The following is a 25,700-nucleotide window of genomic DNA, read 5'->3' as shown; positions in this document are numbered from 1 at the left end:
AAACTGGGCATTAAACACCAATTCATCCATACAGTTAAAAATTGTATGTCACTTTGACTTATTCTAGACTGAACAAATCTATGTTAAATGCCCCACTCAAACACCAAATATCAATTTTATATGCCCTCAGAACCCTACTCTCAAGCATTTGCTCTAATTGCTCTTGTATTAATTTAGATGTTGGATGATGTGTAGTTGTTTAAATATGTTTGCAAATCCTGTCAGTTTGAAGCAGATACAGCCTGTAGATTGAAGTATCCGCTATATGCAATAAATTTGAATGAGGAAGGTCATGTCTTCAAACCCTGGCTGGTTCAAACCAAAGACTTACAATTAAATATTTGCTGCTCACCCACTAAGATCACAAAGTCTTGGGTAGGGTATCAGGTCTTTCTGGGAATTGTAACTTTGTGAACTAACACATTAAACTGCCTCCTCAGCTTGTCAGTCTACTACAAAGCATGTTTATATATTCATATCACAATAATTTAATTTTGGATGTAACGGATCTTCTGATTGGCTGACATTATTTTGTTATGAGCCCATAGACATAATTTAGTCTTGTGGCTGTGACGTCATCAACGTTTTTTCATGGTTTTCTACGGTTTTAAATGGAATTTAGAAAATTAAATTATAAGAAATGACTGTAATATTTTTTCTGTCTATTCGAAATAACATAAAAAATGTGGTGCACACTGTTAAATAACACGCTACGCGGTTATTCAGTGTGCACCAAATTTTTTATGTTATTTCTTCATAGACAGAAAAAATATTACAGTCATTCCTTAATTATTATGTTCTCTTCCTAAATATGCCTTTAGTTTGTCCTGTATGTTACACTCAACAAGAATACATCAATCAATCCTAAAAAGTGTGTGCTAAATTTAGCAGCAGCAAATAATTATTTTCAAGAGTGGCTTGACTAGGGTTCAAACTCATGACCTCAAGCTCTGAAGACCAGCATGCTACCATATATATGCACGAGAGAGATGTTAAAATAAAAAGATGTGGTATTATTGCTGATGAAACAACTCTCCACAAGAGACCAAATGATGCAGAAATTAACAACCATAGGTCACTGTATGACCTTCAACAATAAGTAAAACACATAATGCATAGTCAGCTATAAAAAGCCTTATAATAACAAACTTCAAACAAGAGAACTAACTACTGGTATTATATTAGTTTATCAATGAGATAATTAGAGAATTGTTAGTGTTAGAGGTCGATAGTCAAGTCAACCTGTGAAACTATCATGTACACAAAATGAACCTGAAACCATGAAATTAGGTCAAGGCCACCTGTCTTATGGAAATGTGCACCTTAAAAGTACTCTACAGAGCAGATATTAATCCAGAATGGATTAAAAGGTTAAGACCCCTGTTAGTAAAATGATAATTAATTTAAAAAAAAAACACTTTTCTATGCAATCATTGAACCATGAAAATAAGTTCAAGGGAAATGGAAATTTCAGATGATAAGGCATCTGGAATATAAGCTTTACTACCTTCTGAAATGTAAAGCTCTATACAAATAGTTTACAAGGCCTCAACTGGATAAGCATACTTTTGTCTCTTATACTAGATATGCTGCATTCACGGTAGACAAAGACAAGATTTTCTTTTCACTTTTTTTTAAATCAAACAAAACAAAACAAAGGTTTGAAGACATGCTTTTATAATGCTTGATTTTTTAATAAGTTAAAATTTCCTTGACACTTTTGTCAAATAAATGTATATTTATATTGCACAAAAAAATAAATAAACAAAGACAAGTTCATGCCATCCGTTTTCTATCTGCTTGCTGACGTCTGTTTCCTCCCTTGTGCTGCTCTTTCCATCTCCTATTTTGTGAAACTTTAGCATCCTGACCTTGACCTTTTGGTTTTCCAACTACATCACGTTTTCTTTCAGCACCATCTGGATTTGAAGGTCTATTTTGACCACGGTGATGACCTCGACCTCCTCTTCTCTGTGCCTGCCATCGAGCACGCTCCTCAGCTCTTTGTCTCAAGAGAGCTGGATTCTGACAAAACTCATCTCTAATTGGTTTATCACTGTCTGACTCCTATAAAGAGAAATACTATCTTCACTAAAAATGCTCTTTGGGTAAATTTAAGTTATATATAGAAGAGAAAAAAACATGAACAGACTTTCATTACAAAACATTTCTTTCCATTAAAGTTTTTTCTGATACATTTTGTATAAATTATACTGCAAGCAAGGACTATAACTTCTAACGAGATAATAAAGTTATTCCCAGCAAGTAGGTTGTTTATTATGCTCATGATGAAATGTAACTTGCACTTTGTTTGTTATATTTCTCAAAATAAAGATTTTATTTGGTTTTTTTTTGCAATCATGAGTTGCAGTGTTTTTTATGAATACCTTGTTAAGTCAGAAATGAAATTTCAAATGAATGACAGTAGTTTTACAATAACAATGCATGTGTAACATACTGTTACATAGTCTGTGTTTTCATAGACAAAGAATCTAAAAGAACGATTCCATGGGGGTTGCATTAATCCCCAAGTAGCTGTAATTTCTATAGTGAAAGGATTAACATGTACTAGACCACTTTCAAGTTCATCCTTCACAGGAAAAAAAATGTCAATTATGAGCGCCTTTATGAAGTCATTTACCAGATAGAGGGGATTGTATCCCTGCACTATTAACGTTCATCAAGTGTCTTAGTGATCATCATTGTGAAGGATAAACTAGAAATAATTTTTGTTTTGTAAGTACTTATTAATCACAATTGCCTAATGACACTATTGCCGATTGTCAATCATTAGACTTTAATTTGTATTCCTGCAATACAGCACTATAGCTTTCCAACCCCTCTCTCAACATTGGAACAGAAGTGATGATGCCCTTATATGTACGAATGATGTTCACTAAAGAGTTTTTGACAGAAATGCATCGAACTTGAAAGTTGTCTTTTGAACCATCATTTTGTTTTATACTGATGTAGAAGGGTAATACATTTTGCTAACAATGACTTATTTTACCCTATTGGTCTTTACATAAGAGCAATTTTCTTTGTCCTGGGGCAACAACTTCAGTTAAAAAATCCTTGATTAATGTTTTTTTTAAATGGTAAGAAGAAACACTATATATTTACCTCTGAATCCGACTCAGAATTATTGTTTCCATCATCTTCTCTTTTGCCTCCAAGTATTCTAGGTGTTGTAAAAGGTCTGAAACATAAACCAAACTAGTCAATCAAATAAAAACTATAAGATATTTTCAAATCAAGTTTTAAAGTTGTAAGAATCAAAATTATATAACTAAAATTCATTGACCATGCTGAAATTTTCCTTTTTAAGGTTTTCTGGCAGTTATCAAAACAAACAAATAAATGGGGAATGTTTAAGGGACACAGATGATACCCCTGCTTGCATATTTAATTAAGTTATTACAATGGTTGCAATTAATTACATTGATTTCCCAGTTAAATACAAAACGATAATTTCACACATGAAATAAACCTGGTTATTTCACTCTTTGACATCATACAACAATAGGCGTTGTCAAGACATAGATAACAGCAGATCAAAACATAGTGTGACTGTGTAGAAAAAAGATATAGTTCCTTACATGTTTTACATTAATTTCTTTAAAAAAAAGCCATTTGCCAATGTAATAAAAAGAAATATACTGCAGCTATGCTATTTGAGCAGTCACGTTGCATTGACCATATATTCATATGTGATATACAGTCACTGATCGTATATTGCCTTGTTTATGAAGTTGACAATGCGTTTCCGTAGAGTTTTATTTTTGACGTCAATAAAACATAAAGGTTTGCGGAAGTTTTCTTCTTAGGCTCAAAATTAAGAAATGATGGTTTTTACCCTAAATACTTTATTAAGAACGGTTATAAGAGTTGCAGTACATAAAGAAAAACCATACATTGTCTCAAAATATGAATGTTATTTGTACTGGGCTCAAAAGAGGTAAAAATGCTTGGCACAGCCTCACTTTCTACCTGTTTCCAAGCGTTGTACAAATAATATTGATATTTTGAGACAATGTATGGTTACTCTATCTTAACTAATCAAAGAATTAAAAAATTCAACTCGTGACCGAACAACACTGATAATTAACTCAAGTGCCATGTGCATTCTTGAATTAATGTGTTGTTCGGTCACTCCTTGAATATTTTTCTCTATTTGATTTCTTCGATTAGATATTCTATAATTATAAAAGAACATAACTGAAGAACTGTGAAAGTGATCCTACCCAAAAGTGTACTTGATCTGAGTTTTGTGGTAATAAGCATTGTGTATAAGTTTAATACATCGGTTGAGGCAAACTTAAGTTAGAGAATGGAAATGAAAAATTTAGCAAATGTAGAGGAGCATAACTCTAGAACAGTTAGAGTGACGCCACCAAAATTAACTGGATATGTATTTAATGGTAATAAAAATGTGTATAAATTTTGTAATATTTGGTTGAGGCAAACTAAAGTTAAAGAACGAAAAAAAAAACTTTTTGGGGACGGACAAGGGTAAAACTTAATGCTCCCTCCGCTACAGCAAGGGCATAAAAACAGAAATGAGCTTGTAAAGTTGTCAATGACCTTGGGCACTTTTCAAAGCATGAAATATTAAACTCTGTCATCATGCAAAACATATATATACATTAAGGGCTATTCCATTAAAATGAATGTGGGAGGGTAGGAAGGAACTATCAAAATATTTTACATCTAAAACCCGTTTTTTAGATAATTTTGTATAATTGTAATATGTAGTTGCATACTGAAAAAAGACCCATGACCCACATTCAATAATTAAACTTCCCTTCCTACCCAACCCCTTACATTTTAATGGAATAGCCCTAACCAAATAACCAACCTTCTAGCTGTGAGTTCATCCGCAGAGTCAGCATCAAATGCTCCGACATTATTGGTATCATAGGTGTCATCATATTCATCATCATACATATCATTCTCATCCCTGTTCACTTCCTCTATCTGGTACCCATACATCTCATTCAGCTGATTCTTCATGTCTTCTGATGGTTTGGTATCCAGATCTACCTTGTCTGATTTGCTACTGTTAATTTGAATAACTTATAAGATATGTGTGTTCTGTATTTTTTTTTATTTAGAATCGTATATTTTCTCTGTTCATTAAGGTGTCATTTCAAAAATAAATCTTGGAAAAATTTTATTCAAATAAAAAATAAAACTATGAATGAATGAAGTCAATTCTTGAAATATTTTTTCCCTAGTTTATCCTCTAATGTTTCATTTACTTCAAAAACAATTCTGATTTCAACAAAGTCAACTGAACTGCCCATTTGCGAAAAAAAAAAAAATTGGCAAAGGAGTAGGTTCAGTAAGACCCCTTTTTGGCCCCAAAATATAGCAGTTTTACAAAATTGTGAAAATGTAATCTGTTAGCTATTTACTGGAAAGTAAAATGCTTCAGCTTCATAAATATGGGCTGTTTTTGACAATACAATGCAAAAATATCGGGTACTAGCATCATAAAGTCATGCTAAATTACTGAAATCTTCACAATTTCAGTATTTTAGGTAAATTTTAGACGGTTTCTGCCTTCAATGAAAGTGCCCGCATTCGTGTTCATTCATGATATTGAAATGCAAGTTGTATTTGATGATAATACATAACACATATAAAGGTTGAGGATGAACACGGATGCAGCGCAGCCACTTTCATTTTAGACAAAAAGCACCTGAAAAGTGACATTTTTTGGCATATTTGGTAGATTTTTCATATTTAAGCTTCAATCGGAATGTTTTCAATGACTAAATCAGTCAAAATCTTGCACATACACGAATTGAATTAATTGAAATAGACACTTAAGTGTTTAAAAATTGTCCAAAATCTTTCTTTAGATGAACCTGATATTTGAGGTCAAAATCGACCCTTACCGTACTTACTCCTTTCCTTGAAAGCATTTTAAAAGGTGCCCTTAATGACATACTGTATATTTTTGTTAGACAACTTACCTTTTTCCTTTGTGTATTTTACTTGTGTCAATATCATCTTTTCTGAATACATCAAATTCATCATCATCAAAAACATTGTGTCGCTTTGTCAGAATTGTCTCTTCTGGTTTGCTCCTGTTATACATAAACATTATATATTTTTTTGATTTGAACTTGAAGTGAATTGAAGTTAAAAGTTCAGGCGCGGATCCAGAGGGGGGGGGGGGGGGGGGGACCCTCCCTTTTTTTTGGATGATCAATGCATTTGAATGGGGACATGTAGTTGGAACACACACACCCTTTTTTTCCTGGGTTAGGAATCCCTCCTTTTCAAAATGACTGGATCCGCCCCTGAAGTTTAATGTTAGATTTGACTATGTTTAACCATTCACCAGATTTCTTTTCATGTAGTAGATTTTGGAAAAATAATCTGTCAATGTCATTATAAAATTAATGGTAAGAGAATACAACATTTTAAAGTAATGTTTTCAAAACAGATTCATCTTAAAATTCCAATTTCATTAAATTTATAAAACAATAGATTAAGGGACCTACTTGGGAAGAGTTCTATCAATTTCTATTAAAGAAGGAGGTAATCTTTCTTCTAACACAGCATTAATAACTGTCTCCATACTGTATCCCATCTCATCAAAACACAACTGAAAATTGATAAATTTCAAAACTTATACACTTTTTATTCCAACTTTTGCTATGAAAAACCCATAGAAATAAAGTTTAGCTATTATTGAGTGTATGCACTTAGAACATGTGTATCTGTTTTAGCTTATTCTTTATATTTTGATATTTGTCTTTTTTTATTGTTGTTATGTTGCAGTGTTATTGATGTATTTCCAACATATGCTTTTAATCTAAATTATCTAGAAAATATTTTTTTTTTTTATACAAAATGGCTTATATTTTATTTTTTTTAGAAAATTATAATAATTCCTTGTGTACAAATCAAAATATTGTAAAAAAATTAATCACAATAGAAAAACATTTTTATCTATGAATCACATAACATTTCTGCTAATGAAACTAAAAAAATTGTAAGGGTTCCGTCGAACCCAGTGTCTCGCCTACTTTTGCCGTAACTCCCAGGTTTAACAAAAATGAGGAAAACAATCAATAAAATATTCATCTTGATAGATGAAGATGAAGAAAAACTAAGTCCATTTATAAATAAAAAACAGAAAAAATGGAATTTTATTTTTACAAAATTTACTTCTGGATACTATCTTATGATCATAAACAAGCTTCTGTCCAAGTTTGGTAGAAATCGAGTATAGTTTAAGATAGTTATTAAATTTTCAAAAACTTTAACCACAGAGTGAATATTTGTGGACGCCGCCGACGGAATGTAGGATTGCTTGGTCTCGCTTTTTCGACTAAAGTCGAAGTCTCGACAAAAAAACATGACCTACATGAAAACAAGTCAAACTAAAATAACACAATTTTTCTTGCATAATTTTGTGCTATACCTCTATAAAGCCTTCTCCAAGATCTGGTAACAAATCTTTAACTGAAGAAATTAAAGAATCCAGTTCTATTCCTGTTTTCCTTGGCTCACTACAGGCTCCTTCATATTCCTACAAAAGGTGGTTTGTAAAAATATAATATACTGTGGATTCATTTATTTTCATGGATATCAATATTTCGTGGATTGAGCAGAACTTGCCTTTTCAAGGGTATTTGATTTTGAGGTTTTACTAATATTTTCATACCAGGCCTATAGAAAATATGTTATTCATAAGACATCTGAATTTGTGGTTCACCTTTACCCACGAAAAGCATGAAAATTAGTATCCAAGAAATAATAATGAATTGACCGTAGATCATTCTATGAGTTAGATTCACCTTCTTTATTTAATGGTAGGAAGGATTTTAAGAAGTGAAAGAATAAACAACTAAAACAAATAAGATTTTTATTTCATGTTTTAAATTTGCATATTTTTTTATATTTTACTGTGTAAAGGATTAACTTGTTTTATTGAAAGCAGTTATACATTTAAAGAAAAATTTCTCTCAAACTAAAGAAATATAAATTGTATTAGCTGTTCTGTGCCAATTGGACAGCATTTTGGAATAAAAACAAATTGGTCAGCTCACATTTTTAACCAACTAAAACCTTGTGCAAGATGATTCTAATATGACATTCTTCTTTAGCTTTGTCATGTCCTAATTTGAATAGAACATGGGCTGCACGTGATTGAGGTCACAATTGAAATTCCAACGTCAGATGAATTTTGCACAATGCCAGAGATCAAAATGGACATTTTTGTTGGTGTTGCTCGCTAGGAAATTAAATCAAAACATTCTAAAAGAAAGTTTAAATGTTTCTGTTCTTTTTTTAAAGATAAACTGCTGATTTTCATTTAGAGCGTCTACTATATAGGTCTGCTTCAAAGTACAAAAGTTCAAAATATTCCTATTAGAATCAAAATAATTCTATCATGCCATGCTCTATGCTCATTTTAACATGGGTAGGCATTACATTTTTAAACATTTGATACCTCGATAACGCTCGGTATTAAGATATATAAAAAAATATGATGCCTACCCATGTTAAAATGAGCATGGAGCATGGCATGAAAGAATTATTTCTTAATTATAAAATTGGCTTATCATTTCAATCAATTACAAAAGAAGGTTGATATTGATCTATTGGTATGTGATTATGAAATAATGCAGTTACTCAATAAAAGTAACCAAATGCACTCAGTTTTCCTTATCAGTTAACGCCCTTGCAATGAATTTATTTACTTACACTGTACGATGCAGCATAATCATCTTTTGTGTTCTGGTTCCCAGCAGGTGCCCCTCCTGCTGCTACTAAAGGTTCTGGTGATCCATCAGGACTGGTTCTTCCTCCTCTATTCATTCCTCCTGTTGGTTTCCTCCTCTTACCATAGGTGGCAAAGGCTGAATGAACAGCTTCTTGAATATACTGGATCCTTGTTTCATCACTATTACAAGAGATAAGGAAAAGCAAATTTCCAACCATGTAAAATCAAAGTGCATTTTTTATTCATTTCATTAAGTTTCTAGTGTAAACTAATTTACATATAATTTGAATGAACAAATTCAATCATGTAAACACTTTAATAATCAAAATTATTGAATAAACAAATGTGACATTGATATATTGCTATTTTGTTACTCTGATCTTTCATTTAATTTGAAATTTATAAAATATTAGAACACATGCATCACTGATATCGCGGGGCCCTGACTAAATTAAAGTATATAACTATGCGTTAGCCTTATTTTAGTATTGGTATTGTCATCTGATTACGTCATTAAGATGCACTGGAACTTATCAATTATTGGTAATATTAATTATTTGGAAAACAAAAGGGCCTGGAATGAAGTATTTTTTAATCAACAGCATTGTCCTATATTAGTTATAAATAAAGTTGGATCCTTTAATTCACTGTTTTATGTCCTGCAGGCTAACAAATTGAACTTACTGTATCTATACGACTTATTTTAAGTCCACATTTTTAGTATTCTTATTGTCATCTTAGAAAGTGATACTGATTGAAATACTACAATAGGGAACAATGTGACAATGATTGAATTTAGTAGTGTCAACTCTGTGATTATGACCAGTGTATATAGCAAAATCCAAAATACACCATTTGGTGGTGCGCCTGTCAGATGGGGAACGTAGGCTGGAACGTACAGATATGGAAATAGGTAATAGGTGAATATAACATTGGTGTAGGTATTGAATTCAACTTAAAACTTGTTAATTATTGGCACTATTAATTATGTGGAAAAAAGGGTCTGGAGTGGTGTAAGTTTTAATCAACACCATTGTCCCATATTAGCTATTATAAACTTGAATTCATTGATTTGGTGTTTTTATCCCATGATGGCTGACAATTTGGACCTCATTATTTTAGTATTATAGATTATAAAGGATACACATCACATGTAGACTGTGTAATGATATCTAAATATACTTGTACTTGGTAAGAACCATCAAAGTCAGCAAGAAATCTGAAATTTAACAAAAGATTCATTAAAAATAAAATCTTGAAAAAACAAAACAAGTACTTGTATAGAGATTGTATAGCCCTCCTAGATTTAAGCTTCAATTGCTGTATGTCTTTGTTATCTCATGACTGTATGTATGTTCATTGGAAATTCCTTTTATATCCTTTACTTTGGTTAAAGCTTTGCTTAAAACAAAAAAGTTCATTTGTATGTTTGTGTGTGTTATGTTATTTCATAAGTAACTAGATCATATAATTCAAAAGGTAACTAATAATGGATTTAGGTACATATACTGGTATGTATCACCTTTTCTGTTATAACACGAGTATAAGGCAACCTATTTTGGGCTAATAGATGATTTAAATATAATATAATTTACCTCCCTTATATGCAATTCCAGAGAGAAAATATATCTACGAGTTAATTATACTTAGAGTAAAAATGCCAGCTTAATTCAGAATGAGTATCCATGATAGAATTTAGACACTCCAATATAATTAAATTGTTATTTGCCTATATACCCTTTGCCAAATGGTTCAAGGGATGTGAAACACTAACAAACAATTTGAGCTTGTATCTCCTGACCTTGGAATAACCTATTTATATATATCCCAATTTAAAACCAATGGACACATGTGTTTGTACATTATCATTGCTTATGATGGTTAACAAAAAAAATCACATCCTCAAAGTTTATGTATGTTATCATTTAAAGTTATTGAACACATGTGCTTGTAAATTATCATTGATTATGAAGTTTAACAAAACATTTACATACTCAAAATGTTCAAGCTTTTAATACAACACTGCACTACAACATGTAGTTCATACAAAGTATTGTAAGTTCAATGATACCTTGATGTCATACAAACCTTCTATCTCCAAGTAAGCTAGAAAAAGTTTCTATAAATCCTTCTATACAGTCAGTATTCTTTGCACTACAGAAAAAATAGAATACATGTATCATTGAATGTCAGATTGTTCTGTTAAATGTTTTCACAATGCTCCAAATATTGTTAGACATTCACTCAATCTTTATGAATAGTTTTATCTGGTGTCTGTTTAATAAATTGAGAAATAAACAAGAATGTGTCCATAGTACACGGATGCCCCACTCGCACTATCATATTCTGTGTTCAGTGGACCGTGAAAATTGGGGTCAGAACTTTAATTTGGAATTAAAATCAGAAATATCATGTCATAGGGAACATGTGAACTAAGTTTCAAGTTGATGTAACTTTAACTTCATCAAAAACTACCTTGACCAAAAACTTTAACCTGAACTTCGCACTATCATTTTCTATGTTCAGTGGACCATGTAATTGGAGTCAAAACTATAATTTGGCATTCAAATTAGAAAGATCATATCATGGGGAACATGTGTACTAAGTTTCAAATTTATTGGACTTCAACTTCATCAAAAACTACCTCGACCAAAAACTTTAACCTGAAGCAGGACGAACGGACCCACAGATGGACGCACAGACGAACGAACAAACGAACAGAGGCACAGACCAGAAAACATAATGCCCCTCTACTATCGTAGGTGGGGCATAAAAATGAAGTAATACATAATTAATTTAAAAGAATTTCTATTAAATTTCATTTTTTTATTGTGAAATTGTTGGTTTGATTTCACTGGTAAATCATGATAATTCATTACCAACAATGTAATAAACCAGGTTTAAATGCAGAAACAGGTTTAAACAAAACATACCTTTGATCCAAAACAGGCTGTATAAAACAATGAGTTACAATAGCATTTACAACCTTCATAAATGAAACAGAGGCTTGCTTTAATTTTCTCTTTAGTAACTTCTGATGGCTGTGAAAATAAGAGATATGGCATTAAAAGAGGAAACAACAAATTTACTATATATATAAATTTTCTCAGGCAATAAGCAACACAACCAATTCCATTATTAATGAAATTTTATGTTAAAAGGTATATTTTTGGCGACGTTTGCACCTTTTTATTTCACTTCTTTTTATGTTTTGACATATTTTTTCTTGTTTTTTCGTGTTTGGTTTGTTCTGAGGACTTCATGTTTCCCCTTATCTATTTTCCAAGATTTGTGTCGGTATCTGAATTTCTTGTGTTTGTCCTGCATTTGATTAAACAGTCAGTCTGGTGATGATTATGAAATAAGTGTTCCCAAGATATTAATTGCATTCAAATAACTATGAATAATATTGTTTTCAAATTAGATGTAACAAATAGACTGCATGGTCTTCATGTCCATTTATAATGACTGCATTATCTCTAAGAACGACTAAGTAATAACTTCATGATCTTTATTCCTTAATATTTACAATTTTATTTCTTGTGCTTCGCTTTTCCAGATATTTATTTTATGTACAACAATTTTGATATTTTAATTTCACATGTTTTCATGTTCAGACTGCCCCTTTATCACCCTCTTTGAATATTTCCAGGTTTCATAATCATACAAATATCTGGTACTTCAATTTCAGAAAACCTCTGCCTGTGTCATCTTTATTTTTGTAAAAGGGTCTCTAAACACAATGTACCTGATAACCTCTCTTTAATTTGGCTAGACTATAATCTGTAACATGTCGAAAATAAGTGTTTTTCAATGTCTTCAGGTAATCATTCACCCAAAAATACACCCTTCAAATCAGACAAAACAAGAGAAACGGTGAGCTACTGCTCACTGATGATACCCCCGACGCAAGTGGATAATATAGTGTAAAAATATGCAAGTGTTCAGTAAACAGGAAGTTTTCAAGTGATGAATCTGAAAACGCATCACACGGTATAGCAGACTAATATAAATCCTGAAACCAAATTTCAGTAATCCTTGTATTGTAGTTGCTGAGAAAAATGTGACAAAAATTTTCAACTTGGCTATCATGCGTAAAATCATACAAGTGTTCGGTAAACAGGAAGTTGTCAAGTGATCAATTTGAAAACGCATCACACAGTATAGCTGACTTAGATAAACCCTGAAACCAAATTTCACAAATCCTTGTATTGTAGTTCCTGAGAAAAATGCGATGAAAAATATTCATGGGACAGACGGACTGAGGAAGGACAGACAGAGGTAAAACAGTATACCCCCCCTTTTTTAAAGCGGGGGTATAATAAAAGTTTTCCAGTTGAATTTGAATAAATGGAGAATAAAGAAAAATATTTCAGTAGTCTTAAACTTACTCCTTATTTTCAAACATTCTCATCTTCAGCGCTTGAGAGATTTCAGGAAACACAACATCATAGAACTCGGCTAACCTGGTAATTATTAGAAGTATAAACTGTTATTTTTCTTTTAATTGTATAAATATGTAGGTAGATAAATAAAGGCAACAGTAGTATTTAGCAGTTCAAATTTCATAAATCGATTGTGATAGATAACTTTATTAAGCTCTAATCTCAAGCAATAAGTGATCATCTGTTATATTATTATTTTACTAAATAGCAAGTAAATGCATTTACAATATTGAAAAATAAAAAAAAATAATTCAAAATGTCATTAATATTTTGCTAAAACAAAGAAGTTTCTAGCTAAGAAAAGGTTGGGAAGCAGCTGTTAAGTTGGCGCATTATAATTTGCCAAAGTTTGTCTTCAATTAGAGAATTTTAAATACCTCAAAGGTCATTTCTATCCCCTTCCATCCAACTAAAGTGCTAACATATTTCTATCCCCTTCCATCCAACTCAAGTGCTAACATATTACAACTTATTATTGTTAAGATGCTGACCAAATGTGAATTCATTCAGCTTAGTAGTTTCTAAGAAATGTGTGACAAAAATAATTGTTGGACAAATCAATGTGTGGATGCTTAAGATGATTGCAATAAACGTATTTACACTTTTAATATTTAGCTGAATTTTGTCTCCAAATGACCTAAGATCGCCTCCGAATAACCTTTTGACGTCAAGCAACAATCACTTTTTTATTGTCACGTCAACTGTTTTGAATTGTTATGTCAAAGTTTACGGGAACCTGAGTGATTCTACGTAATGGCGGACAAATTTGCATACAAGTGTAAATACATCTATTTTGCCCCCACTTTTAGAGTGGACTTTAAGTACTACTGTTGTACCTTGGTATAAAGTGTTCTTCAAGGAACAGTTCACATGACTGAGGATGGATCTCCAGAAAATTTGCCAAGGTCAAGGCTATGTCTGCTAAATATAGAACAATATCCTGGAAATCTGAGATAAGCATGGTAACTAATGGAGAGTTATCTGTTCTTGAACTGCTTAATTTCTGGGGTGACAAACTGCCATGTTTGTCTATTGAAATTCCACATTTTTCTGCAATATCATGAAAGACCTACAAAAAAGTTAATACCAAATAACAATAACTTCATAACTGCATATACACTGTATAAATTCATCAGAGTTTTAAAACATTCAATTAAAAACAATGAGAAACACATCATAAATGATTGATTGATGGCTTGGTGTTTATCTACACTTTCAGCACTTTTGTCTATTTCATGCTCACCTGTCATGTGCGAGTATATATGACTTCAATAATTATTATCATGATTATCATTCATGGCTTCCAAGTTTGGATGTTTGTGGAAAAACAAATTTTCAATTATTTTTAAATTGTTGTGTTTAAGTGTTGCGTATAACCATGATAAACAATGTAGATATTAAACATGCTAAACAAATTTATCATGTTTTGCTTACAACTATGATTACTTGAAATCTCTAGAAATTGACAAATTAGAGTACTGCAATTGGATCATTTCACGAATAATTACAAACTTTTACAATCAACTGTTTTATATATCTATTTCTTGTTCTATACTTTTGCCAATCAAATAATAAATAAATCTGACAAAATTACCTGTATGACTGTAGGAATAGCACAGCGTAAATCATCATTATATTTTGGTTGCTGTGTGAAAATGTTATCTACCATCTTAGTCAGCAGTGGGCCATTTCCCTCACCATACAGTACACAAAGGTCAAATATCTTAGGGATGTCAAATAAAAAGTTTTCATACACGATCTCGCCAAACACACTAGGTGTTATATGATGTTCCTGTTATGATAAAAAAATCAGAATCATGTTTAAATACAACGTAGAATCAGAATCATGTTTAAATACAATGTAGAATCAGAATCATGTTTAAATACAATGTAGAATCAGAATCATGTTTAAATAAAATGTAGTATCAGAATCAAGTTTAGATACAATGTAGAATCATGTTTAAATACAATTTAGTATTCAATTTTGTCCCAACACTGGCCAACAGACTGCAATTGTTAAAAGAGACTATAGTAAGATATTTCTTGAAAAATAAACAATGAATATCTCCATGAACTTTTAAAGAATTTACCAAATTAATGTGGTAAAGGTATATTTTGGGAATAAATATATATCAACCTCTTATCAACTATTTGCATAATTAATGTCATCAAAAAGAGTCAGTAGATAATGATAGATCCTTTAAAACTTATAAATTGAAGGTCAACTGACAATTACAAAGTAATAACCAGAAAATGACAAAAAGACATACAAATGCTTTAGAAGGGTAAGGCTCATCTGGAAAAAACAAATTACGAGAATAACATTCATCAATAAAAGGTATCTTATTTACATTCTGATCTTACTTTGAGGTTCAGAAACTACTTACATGCATACATAAATAGTTAAAAAAAAAAATTCTCAGAAATGTTGGTTTAAAAAAAAAAAAAATTAATGTTAGTAATACAGATTAATCAATAAAATTTAGAATTTGTTGACAAAACCAATCAAATTGTGTCACATTTAAATCTGACATTATTTTCTTTATACCTGTGATTCTTTAAATGTTGTCATTCTTAAACCTTACATTATTTTCTTTATACCTGTGATTCTTTAAATGTTGCCATTCTTAGACATGTCATAAACACCAGTCTATGGACCTCATTATGTATGGACTGTATATCATCTGTCAACTGGTATATCACATCATAGGACCTTTTTACATGAAAAATAGACTCACAAATTATTTTGAATGTTAAGATGTTCACTTTTTCTTGCTATCAAATAGTATCATAAGACAGACATATTTTTTTTATTTTGGCATGTTTATAAAAGTCAACTGATAATTACATCAACTCATTGTAAATATAAAAAAGAAATGTTTAAAGCCATTTTTTTCTCTTCGAAAGTTACAATGTAGGTCAGTAGCTAATTATACTTGGTAATGTATAAAAGATAAATTTGAAGTATGTGCACAGATTCACAAAGGCTTTAAGCACTTGTAAAACTTGCAATGAGTCCTGACTCCAAAATTGACATTAACTGATTTAAATAGTTAAATTTGAACATAAATAATATACCTTATGGTTGTACAATGATAACAAAAGAAACCCTTTCAAATGTATATAAGTACTTTTAATTTATTCACATGGTTTTCTTATGTCATGAAGGTTAGAGTAAACTGTTTAAATTAATCGAAACATTTGAAGATTAATTATAATTTTATTAAACTGGTGATATAGATTTCACATGAGAGAACAGCCAGGTGGCGCTGTCCAAGGTCATACTTCAGAGCTTTGAGGATCTAGTTGTATTTTAGGGTGGGTACAATTTCACAAGAAATTCCCAAGTGGTGGGCATGTGAAATCTATATCACCAGTTTAATAAAATTATAATTAATCTTCAAATGTTTCGATTAATTTAAACATTTTATTAAACTGGTGATATAGACGATTTCCCATGAGATTTTAGAGCACAACTAGATCATCAATCCACGTTGAATTGAAAAAACCTTCTTTAGGCTATGTTAATACCAATATTTCAAGTAATATATCTTTTAATAAACATATATACATTTGAACATTAATGCATAATGATCATAACATAATATCATAAAACACCATATTACATTTAGTTACTTGATGGTAAAATCTTCTGAGCAAAATTATTTTCAGTTTCAATAACTATTGTTTTATTATAAAATTTTTGAAATGTTTTTGCAGATTTCCACCCTGCACTTTTCAATATAGTGTCTATTTTAAGTCCTTGGCCCAATGCTGCTGATGTTGATGCTGAACGACAGCTATGTGGGCCAAAACATTCAATGTTTATTCCAGAACTTTTCATAACAGTTTTTACCCATCTAGCAATTGTACTTTTAGTAACAGATTTGTATGGTTTGACTGTAGAAATAAATACTTTTTGTTCATTATTTCTGAGAGTTTCTGTTTTCCTTACATACTCCTCATAAGTTCTCAAAATACACAATTTTTCATTAATAATATATCTATCAAATACTAAAGGTTTCATATGTACACCAGGTTTAGTTTGTTTTAACAATTCACTAACATAAGCAACCATTGTGTCTCCTTCAATTTGAACATTATGTAATTCTAATTTATATATAGTTTGACATCTTTGTCCACTCAATAACATAAACAACATAGCTAGTTTTTGTGATAACTCTAATAAAGACAACTGTTCATTGTCCGATATTTTATCAAAATATGTTAATACTTTGTTAACATCCCAAATTTTACTATATTTTGGTAAACTAGGTTTTTTAGTGAAAACACCTTTCATAAACCTTTTAACTAAAGTTTCTTTACCAATATTTCTATTACTAACTAAACTACACAATGCTGAAATAGCCGATTTAGCAGTATTTATACCACTGTAACCTACATTTTGTTCAAATAAGGAATTTAAAAACTCAAGTATCACTTTGGTAGGGGGATCAAACAAATTAATTTCCCTTTCACTTGAAAATAGTTTCCATTTCTTGAGATATGATTTATATTGTTGTGATGTACTAGATCTCCATGATTGTAGAATGATGTCGGCAACATTGTTTGAAACTCCTTTACTTTGGAGATGTTCCCTGACACACAAAAAATCCCAAGTTGAAGATTTTTCACTGGATGTAGTTTTTGTAGATTTCCTGGAAATATTAAACTTTTTTGTGGTAGTAAGTATGGTTGTTGACAAGTCTGCTGTAGAAGAATTGGAAACCATACTTGAGTTGTCCAAATTGGTGCTACAATCAATGCTTTGTTGACTTTGTCTGTAATTAACTTCTGCAGCACTTTTCCCAGAAGACTGAAAGGAGGAAAAATATAATAAACATCAGAACTTGTCCATGAAAAAGTAAAAGCATCAATAGCCATTGCATTTACATCTGGCAAAAAAGACACATACCGTTGTTTTTGTTTATTAAAGCCAGATGCAAACAAATCAACTGTTATTTTGCCAAACACTTGTTCAATTATCTCAAAAACCTCTGGTTTTAACATCCACTCCATATCCTCATTAAGTTTTCTAGACAATTTGTCAGCTGTAACATTGTCTTTCCCTGGAATATGTGCAACACTTAGCCAAATATTCCTATCAACACACCAGTACCAAATCTTTTTAGTAAGATTATGTAAAGAAGGTATACGTCCCCCAAAATTGTGTATATAAGATAATGCCACTGTGTTATCAACATACAAACGTATATGTGTATCATGAAGCATATGTCCTAAAGATTGCAATGTTAATAAAGCTGCTTTCAATTCTAAAAAATTGATATGTTCAAAAATTTCATCATGAGTCCAAAACCCATTATCAGTCAATTGGTTGGTTTTATTAAAACCACCCCAACCAGTCTTACTAGCGTCACTATAAAAAATAACTGATGGTTGTGAAATAGTCATCGACTTGCAGCTGGACATAATATTATCAATCCACCAATGAAGTAATTCTTTACTTTTAATATCCAACTGAATAATCGCATCAAAATTGCCTTGATTACCTTTCAAGGACTTATCTTTAAAATGTTCTAAATCCTTGAAATACAAAGGAGCATATTTCACCCCTGGTTCACTAGCTACCATTTTTCCTATTACTCGTGCTAAATCTCTAATTGTTACTTTCTTTTGATAGAGAAGCAGTTTACATTGTTCTATTAAATTCTTTTTCCTTTCAAGAGTTAACTGTAAAGTCATATTTAATGTGTTTATAATGAACCCTAGGAAAACAATTTCTTGAGTGGGTAAAAATACTGATTTTTCAGGATGAATTGTAAATCCTAATCCATCTAATAAAGTAACAGTATCTTCAATATTTTTCAAACACTCATGATATGTATCACCCAATAACAAACTGTCATCAATATAAGGCACATTGACGTGTCCCATTTCACGTAATTTTCCATAAACAGGTTTTAACAATTTGGTAAAAACCCTTGGGCTACTCGATAACCCTTGTGGAAGTACTTTGAATTGGTAGTGATCATTTTTCCATCTAAATCTTAGATATTTTTTATCACTTTCTTGTATTGGTACACTATAATACGCATCTTTCAAGTCAACTGAAGCCATAAATTGGTTTAATTTAATGTTGTTAATAGCAGTATGCAGAGTTTCCATTTTAAAATGTTTTTTGACAACATTATCATTGAAAGATTTGAGATTTAAAATTACTCTAACACTACCATCCTTTTTAGGTCTAATGAAAATGTTAGAATAATATCCATGAGTATCATTACATGTATTTGACACTTTTTCAATAATTTGTTTCCTTAAAAACTTTTCAATCTCTTTCTGAATTAAATCACTTTCGTGTTCATTAAATTCAATTGTTTTTGGAATAGTATTTTGAAATGGTATATTGTCTAGTTCAATTGTATAACCAGTTAAAACATTTCTTATCCACTTATCCAAAGTTAGTAAATCCCAGTTTTGAATGAATACTGAAATCTGTCCTCCAATAAAATTATCTGGAGTATTGTAAAACTTGAACATACAAGTACTTACAGATACATTTAATGTATTGTCTTTGGTTTCTTCAGTTTCTTTTTGTTTTTTGCCCAGAATTTGTCCTTTGGCCAGAATTTGTCTTTTGGCCAGTTTTTGTCTTTTGCTGGACCCCAATGACTGTCCTTTGACCAATTGTGCTTTCTTTTCCCTAAAAAAACACCTCCTGATTCCATAGATAACTTGTCTGACCTTTTGTCATCTTTGTCCAATTTGTCCACCTTTTCATCCAGATTGTCACCGAACAAAAATTCTGTAACAGGTGTGTCTACTTCACACAATTTCCTGTATTTCCCTGGGACTATAGGCCTTATCATCTGCTTTCTTTTCCTGTTTGCCATACATATCCCATGCGTTAAAACTTTAAACAAGTCTTTGAATATGGGTTTGGTTTCACTCATGTCCCCTTTTGTCTTAATAATATTCAAAGCCTTGAGTACCATGACCAATGCTGAACTACATGTCTGAGTCACCTTTTGCATCGCCACATCTCCTTCTCGTTTGGTTTTTAGCACCTTCCATAATTCTCTGTTTACCAGAGGTACCTAAAAAATCAATTGAGCATTCATAAATGCTTGACCATTTTATCATGATAATAGAATTAATAGTACCGTTGAATAAAAACGAACTTCAATCACAAAAACATTATCGTTCAATTATAAATATACGTTTTTGCTTTATTTTGCTTAATCTTAACTATACTTTATATATCTAAAGCAATATAATATATAACCTGAAAATATACCTTTATCTTTTTGCAATTTTCAGGCACCAAATACTTGTCTGCTAACTTTTGATACTCCTCGTCTTTCAAGGGTTTCTCTATAGCTGTTTCAGCAAGTTTTGCCATAGCACTATCTATCTCAGGACCAAACTTTTTGTCCTCTTGGTACTCTTTCTCTAACTCTAGAAAAAAGTCTTCGTCTACCTCATCCAACATTTGATCAAGAGAACAACCAACATCTTGGTCATCTTGTTCCTCCTCAGACTCCATATCATCATCTGATATGTCTGACAATTCAGGAATGTCACTGACACTAACAGTTCTTGTCCTATCGGACTCTTTTTGTGAATGAGTTTTAGTTTTATTCAACTCTTTTCCACTAACTTTGTCTTGCAATTGCAAAATGTTCACGGCTAAATTAGCCATTATTTCTGTTTGGGACTTTTCCATACTGGAAAATTTGTTCATCATGTCCTTCATTGTAGGACTGTTATTGTTTTCATGATCGTTAGTTTCACTTTCGCTTTCCAGGTTGCCGGACATGCGTAGAATTGTACTTCCCTCGGACATGCGCATTGCATCCGAACTTCTATTTATACTTCTAGTGTTCATATCGGTATCGTGGTTTCCCACTGTTTCAGAAACCTTTCCTGATTTTATTTTATATATCTCTTTTGTACGACGTTTTACCATTTCGGCAAAATTGTTCCTTTCGGACGTCGAATCACCAATATTACTATCCGCCATTTTGATGACCACTTTGGTCAATATAGCAGTGTTAATCTATTAAATCCACACGGTTTTTTAAACCATCACACAAAAATTATAGAATATCCATCAATCAAAATTGTTAATAAATAAAGAGAAAAATCCAGTAAGTCCAACAAATATATATAACGGATGAAAATGTCAAAAACTAATCAAGCTCATAAATTTGCACGTACGACCTCGGACAACAACGTGACCGCAATGACCTTGGACAGCGCCACCTGGCTGTTCTCTCATGGGAAATCGTCTATATCACCAGTTTAATAAAATTGAAAATTACTGTAACTAAGTCTTAAAGATGGATATATATGCATCACAAAGTAAATAACACAATCCAATTAAAAAGGTTTTCATCTATTTTTAATGAAACCTAAAGAATATTAATACTAACCTAGGTGAAAATCTCAGGTATGTATCCAACAAATTCTGTAAGGTGCTATCATGTATCACCTAAAACAAATAAAATATATATAGCTTGTTAAATCAATTTTTCATTTATATAAGGGGTAAATATCACTTGTAAGTCTGATTTTGAAGAAGGTTAACCAGCATAAAGACATGAAAGACATGTGTACCTAATAAAACTCTGAGGCAAAACGTCTTTGATCTTACTCTTAATCCTAAATGTTGATATGTAAGGTCAGTGACATACAGTTACTATCATAATTACTCTCGACTTCTTTAATAATGAATATTGGACATTTAAAAAAGAGATGAATAAGAATAAATCTATATGTTTCATCTCCATTTGGTACAAAATATGGCATGCATAAGAAATTAATTTAATTAACAAACAATCTGTTTAGACTGCACAATTCATGACATGTAAAAGTATATGCATTAACCATACATGTACAAAATGTAGTTCCATAAGGAGGAGCCCCGGATATATATAACAAGTTTTGCTGCCAATGAGACAACTTTCCATCTATGTCTGGATAATCTTTATACATGTAATAGATAGTTTATTCTCATAAAACCATGCAAGTACAAAGGTTACAGAGAAGTTAAAAAAATAATATACATGATAATAAAAATAAAAATGCATTAAAAAGCATAAAATTTCAGATGAGATAACATATAAAAGAATATATATAAATACTTATACTGTCAAATGTGAAAACTAAAATTGTATAAAGAAATACTTTTTGTGTAAAAGTATGATAAATAAATTATGGTTGTGAAGAAGGAGTAAGCTTAGCATGCTTAGTATTAATACATCGTATAAAATTGCAGAGGTTTCTTAGTGTCTTTGGTTGTTTTGAATTAAACAGTGTGGTTAAATTTAATAATGTTGTGTCTGAGTATTAGTTCATTTGGAATAAATCTTTTTCTTTCATCTTGTAAAGCTGGGCAAACAAAAATATAGTGATATTTGTCTCCTATATTTCTTTTGGTACATATTGAGCATTTTCTATCACTTCTCTCAATGTAATGCCATCTCCCCTTTTCTATTGTCACTGAATGATTTGATGTTCGGAATTTACAAAGTATATATATATTTTGGTCATGACATTAATGATGTTGAAATAATTCTCAAATTCAAAATTTTCCTTAAAGAGCCTATTCATATATATATTAAGTAATGCATTTTGATGTGTTTTGAATAACTGAATTCCAAATTTGTTTAAACTAGTCAATTAATCTAAGTTTGATACTTTTTGGTACAAGTAAGTACAATGTATAAAACATCTAACTTCAAAATCTAATGAAACAGCCTACCTGACACCAAAACTTATCATGTGGCTGTTGTAATAGCCAATGTAGATCCTCAGATATAAAGTTCAATCTATCTTTCCATTCTTCCATGGTTGCTCCATTATTTACTGGTGGTGCTTGATAGGAAACAAACTTTAAATCTTCTTTCCACCGTGGATCCTGTAAAAAAAATATACTCAACATGAAATTAAATACAATTCATATTGCAATAAAATGCTAAAGCTATTCAAAGTGCATAATTGATACGACTGCAGAGGTCAAACTCTCAACAGTTGGGACAAGTATGGAGACAACATTCAAGCTTGATACAGGTCTGAATTTGGATTGTGATTAAATATTCAGAGCATAAGTTTCTGACAAAGAATGAATGTGTGTGGTCCAAGAACTTTAAAATTTAAATTGAACATTTAACTTTATAACATTGTAAAATGTTGTATTATGGCATGTATGGTCCAACATGCAAATTGTAAACACATCCATGGCTCGATTCAGAAGATTCAGAAGATTGATTGGTTGATTTATAATTGCTTAAAGCCTCATCAGCACAAACAGGCTATATTGTGCCGCGAGTGGGGGTCAAACTCCAAGAATTAAATTTTTAAAGAAATCAAATGAAGTTGTTTGTTTGGATTGTTTGAACCTCAATTTTGAACCAATGTCATATGATCAACATGATCAAGGCCCAATATCTAAAATTTTGTAATGCCATATAATTTGTAAGATTTAAAATTAATTGATGGTTTAATTATAATAATTTACTGTAGTTTAAAAAAAAATGAATAATCAATTACATCAATCAGGTAATGATGTACATGGGATTAGTTTTTTTCCCCAGTTATCACCTTCCATACATCATGTACATATTAGGCATATATATATTTCTAATCTTTCATGTCTGTGGGTAGTCAGAGATTACTCTGATGTCCAACGGCCCCAGATTGTCTGGCAAAACAGCCTTTTGACATCAGAGTAATCTTGGACTAGTCTGTGGGCATATATTTTTACAATGAATATGTTTTTTTTTTTTTTTTTAAAGTTTGTTTCCACTGTCAGTCAGGGGTACTACTTGTACAAGTGTATTTTATTTACTTGAAGAAGTAAAAAAAAATATACACATATAAGTAAATTTTTAGGATACTTAAACAAGTGAATTTTATTTACTTGTATAGGTAAAAAAAAAATTGGCTTAGTTATGTTCCTTAAGCATTCAGAATTTTTTACTTGTACAAGTAAAAAAATCATCCTTTCTTCTTTTCTTGAATTCTTCAGATTTCTTTGCTCTAATAGAATTTTAAATTGTGTACCCTTTACAGATGTCTTTACTAATCATTTAAGTGTAATTTCATGGACAATGAAAGTCCCATTTGTTTGTTATCTTCTTAACACTGCTCATTTACAAGCCCCAAAGGAGCAATTTTTGAAGGCCTTGCGCAAATATACAAGATCTTTGCTCAATCAGTTTCTTTAATGAATTAATGAGATGAAACATTGAACTTTAATGAAAAAATTTGAGCAAACCTGGGAAAAAATTTGAAAGGCATGATTTTACATCTTGAAACTTGAGGATTTTTGTTGGATTGTAAGAAAAATTTACTTATACAAGTAAATTTTTTAGAAAATTAAGGGGAGATTATTCAAACATTATTTATTTACTTATATGTGTATATTTTTTTTCACTTCTTTAAGTAAATAAAATACACTTGTACAAGTAGTACCCCTGACTGACTGTATGGAGAAAAAAATAATTTGTTTTTGATCCTGAGAAAAAAAAAATGTTTGTATCGCCCTCAGCTGCCACTTTATGTAATGCTAAAATTGAAAGAAAAAAATTGTTTTCGACTTGTCGCGAAAAAATTAGAAAAAAAAAGTTTGTCCAAAAAAAATCCATAGCCCCCATGGTTGCTACCTTATATAGGTACATTTTATCTTACTTCTTCAAGTAATTAAAGAACCTTTGTGAGCACGCTCACATACCCCACGTCTTCATATTGTCACTGGAGAAACAAAATCTCACTTCCCAAGTAAAATGAACACAATCAAAGGTTTAACTTCTGTTTAGTATTTTTGGGGAATTTAAATTCCAAGCGAGAGGACTAACAGTCATGACAGTATAGTGAGGCAAATAAGTTCAAAGGGGCGTAACTCCTAGAAAAAAAATTGAATCGCAATTTCCCGTCGATATGCACAACAACATAGTATGTCCTTATTATCTGAAAAGGTTTTGTGAAATTCTGTTGTGTGGTTTCAGAGGAGATGCGATGACAAACTGTTGCAGTAGTACATTAAAGTAAATAAGTTCAAAGGGGCGTAACTCCTAGAAAAAAAATTAAATCGCAATTTCCCGTCGATATGCACAACTACATAGTATGTCCTTATTATCTGAAAAGGTTTCATAAAATTCTGTTGTGTGGTTTGAGAGGAGTTGCGATGACAAGAAACAGGACTGACTGACTGATGGACGGACAGGTCAAAAACATTATACCCCCCCCCCCCCCCCAACCCTTTGCTCATTGTTGAAGGTCATATGGCGACCTGTAGTTGTTAATTTCTGTATCATTTGGTCTCTTGTGGAGAGTTTAATGTCTCATTTGCCATACCACATCTTCTTTTCTATATCAAGCTGAAAAAGGTTCTATAAAGATATAATCGATACATTACCAACAGTGATACGTTTTCTTTTCGTCCTTTATTTTCAACAATGACATTCTGCTTGTCTAATGGAATATTAAAATCCATCTTGCACTACAGACTGCAACTTTCACTTTAATGCAGGACAGTAAAGTTA

At 31.3% G+C, this 25,700-nt stretch overlaps 2 protein-coding genes across 3 annotated transcripts; both read right to left on the bottom strand.

Annotated features, from left to right (window-relative positions):
• Positions 1–1,677: 1,677 nt before the first annotated feature.
• LOC134698906 (activating signal cointegrator 1 complex subunit 2-like) lies at positions 1,678–25,688 on the bottom strand. 2 transcript variants are annotated; one of them, XM_063560584.1, is made up of 17 exons: positions 25,574–25,688; positions 22,919–23,074; positions 21,588–21,646; positions 15,793–15,904; positions 14,786–14,983; positions 14,028–14,260; positions 13,138–13,212; positions 11,680–11,787; positions 10,835–10,900; positions 9,891–9,965; positions 8,728–8,926; positions 7,442–7,549; positions 6,516–6,619; positions 5,982–6,095; positions 4,859–5,059; positions 3,124–3,199; positions 1,678–2,067 (listed from the first exon to the last, which is right to left on the bottom strand). In XM_063560584.1, the coding sequence occupies exons 1-17, from the start codon at positions 25,649–25,651 to the stop codon at positions 1,777–1,779; spliced, it is 2,253 nt and encodes a 750-aa protein (XP_063416654.1). In that variant the 5' UTR covers positions 25,652–25,688; the 3' UTR covers positions 1,678–1,776. The 2 variants fall into 2 exon arrangements, with proteins under 2 accessions (XP_063416654.1, XP_063416655.1); XM_063560585.1 differs by lacking the exons at positions 15,793–15,904; positions 21,588–21,646; positions 22,919–23,074; positions 25,574–25,688 and adding an exon at positions 15,740–15,765.
• LOC134698968 (uncharacterized) lies at positions 17,730–20,934 on the bottom strand. The gene is made up of 3 exons (XM_063560653.1): positions 20,450–20,934; positions 19,705–20,249; positions 17,730–18,007 (listed from the first exon to the last, which is right to left on the bottom strand). Exons 1-2 carry the CDS (start codon positions 20,906–20,908, stop codon positions 19,713–19,715), a joined length of 996 nt encoding a protein of 331 aa, XP_063416723.1. The 5' UTR covers positions 20,909–20,934; the 3' UTR covers positions 17,730–18,007; positions 19,705–19,712.
• Positions 25,689–25,700: the final 12 nt, after the last annotated feature.

The sequence above is a fragment of the Mytilus trossulus genome, unplaced genomic scaffold (genome assembly GCF_036588685.1).
Source record: "Mytilus trossulus isolate FHL-02 unplaced genomic scaffold, PNRI_Mtr1.1.1.hap1 h1tg000024l__unscaffolded, whole genome shotgun sequence".
Taxonomy (NCBI): Eukaryota; Metazoa; Mollusca; class Bivalvia; order Mytilida; family Mytilidae; genus Mytilus; species Mytilus trossulus.
Note: the sequence above shows the minus strand (reverse complement) of the source record. Positions and strands in the feature narration are given on the sequence as shown.

Coding starts and splice junctions, on each gene's coding strand:
- LOC134698968 (XM_063560653.1), bottom strand. CDS start 20,908: ATGAAGGACATGATGAACAAATTTTCCAGTATGGAAAAGTCCCAAACA. Junction 20,250..20,449: donor AAAATTGCAAAAAGATAAAG/GTATATTTTCAG, acceptor TTGATTTTTTAG/GTACCTCTGGTAAACAGAGA.
- LOC134698906 (XM_063560584.1), bottom strand. CDS start 25,651: ATGGATTTTAATATTCCATTAGACAAGCAGAATGTCATTGTTGAAAAT. Junction 9,966..10,834: donor AGCTTACTTGGAGATAGAAG/GTTTGTATGACA, acceptor GTTAAATTTCAG/ATTTCTTGCTGACTTTGATG. Junction 7,550..8,727: donor ATTATGCTGCATCGTACAGT/GTAAGTAAATAA, acceptor CACCTTTTGTAG/GAATATGAAGGAGCCTGTAG.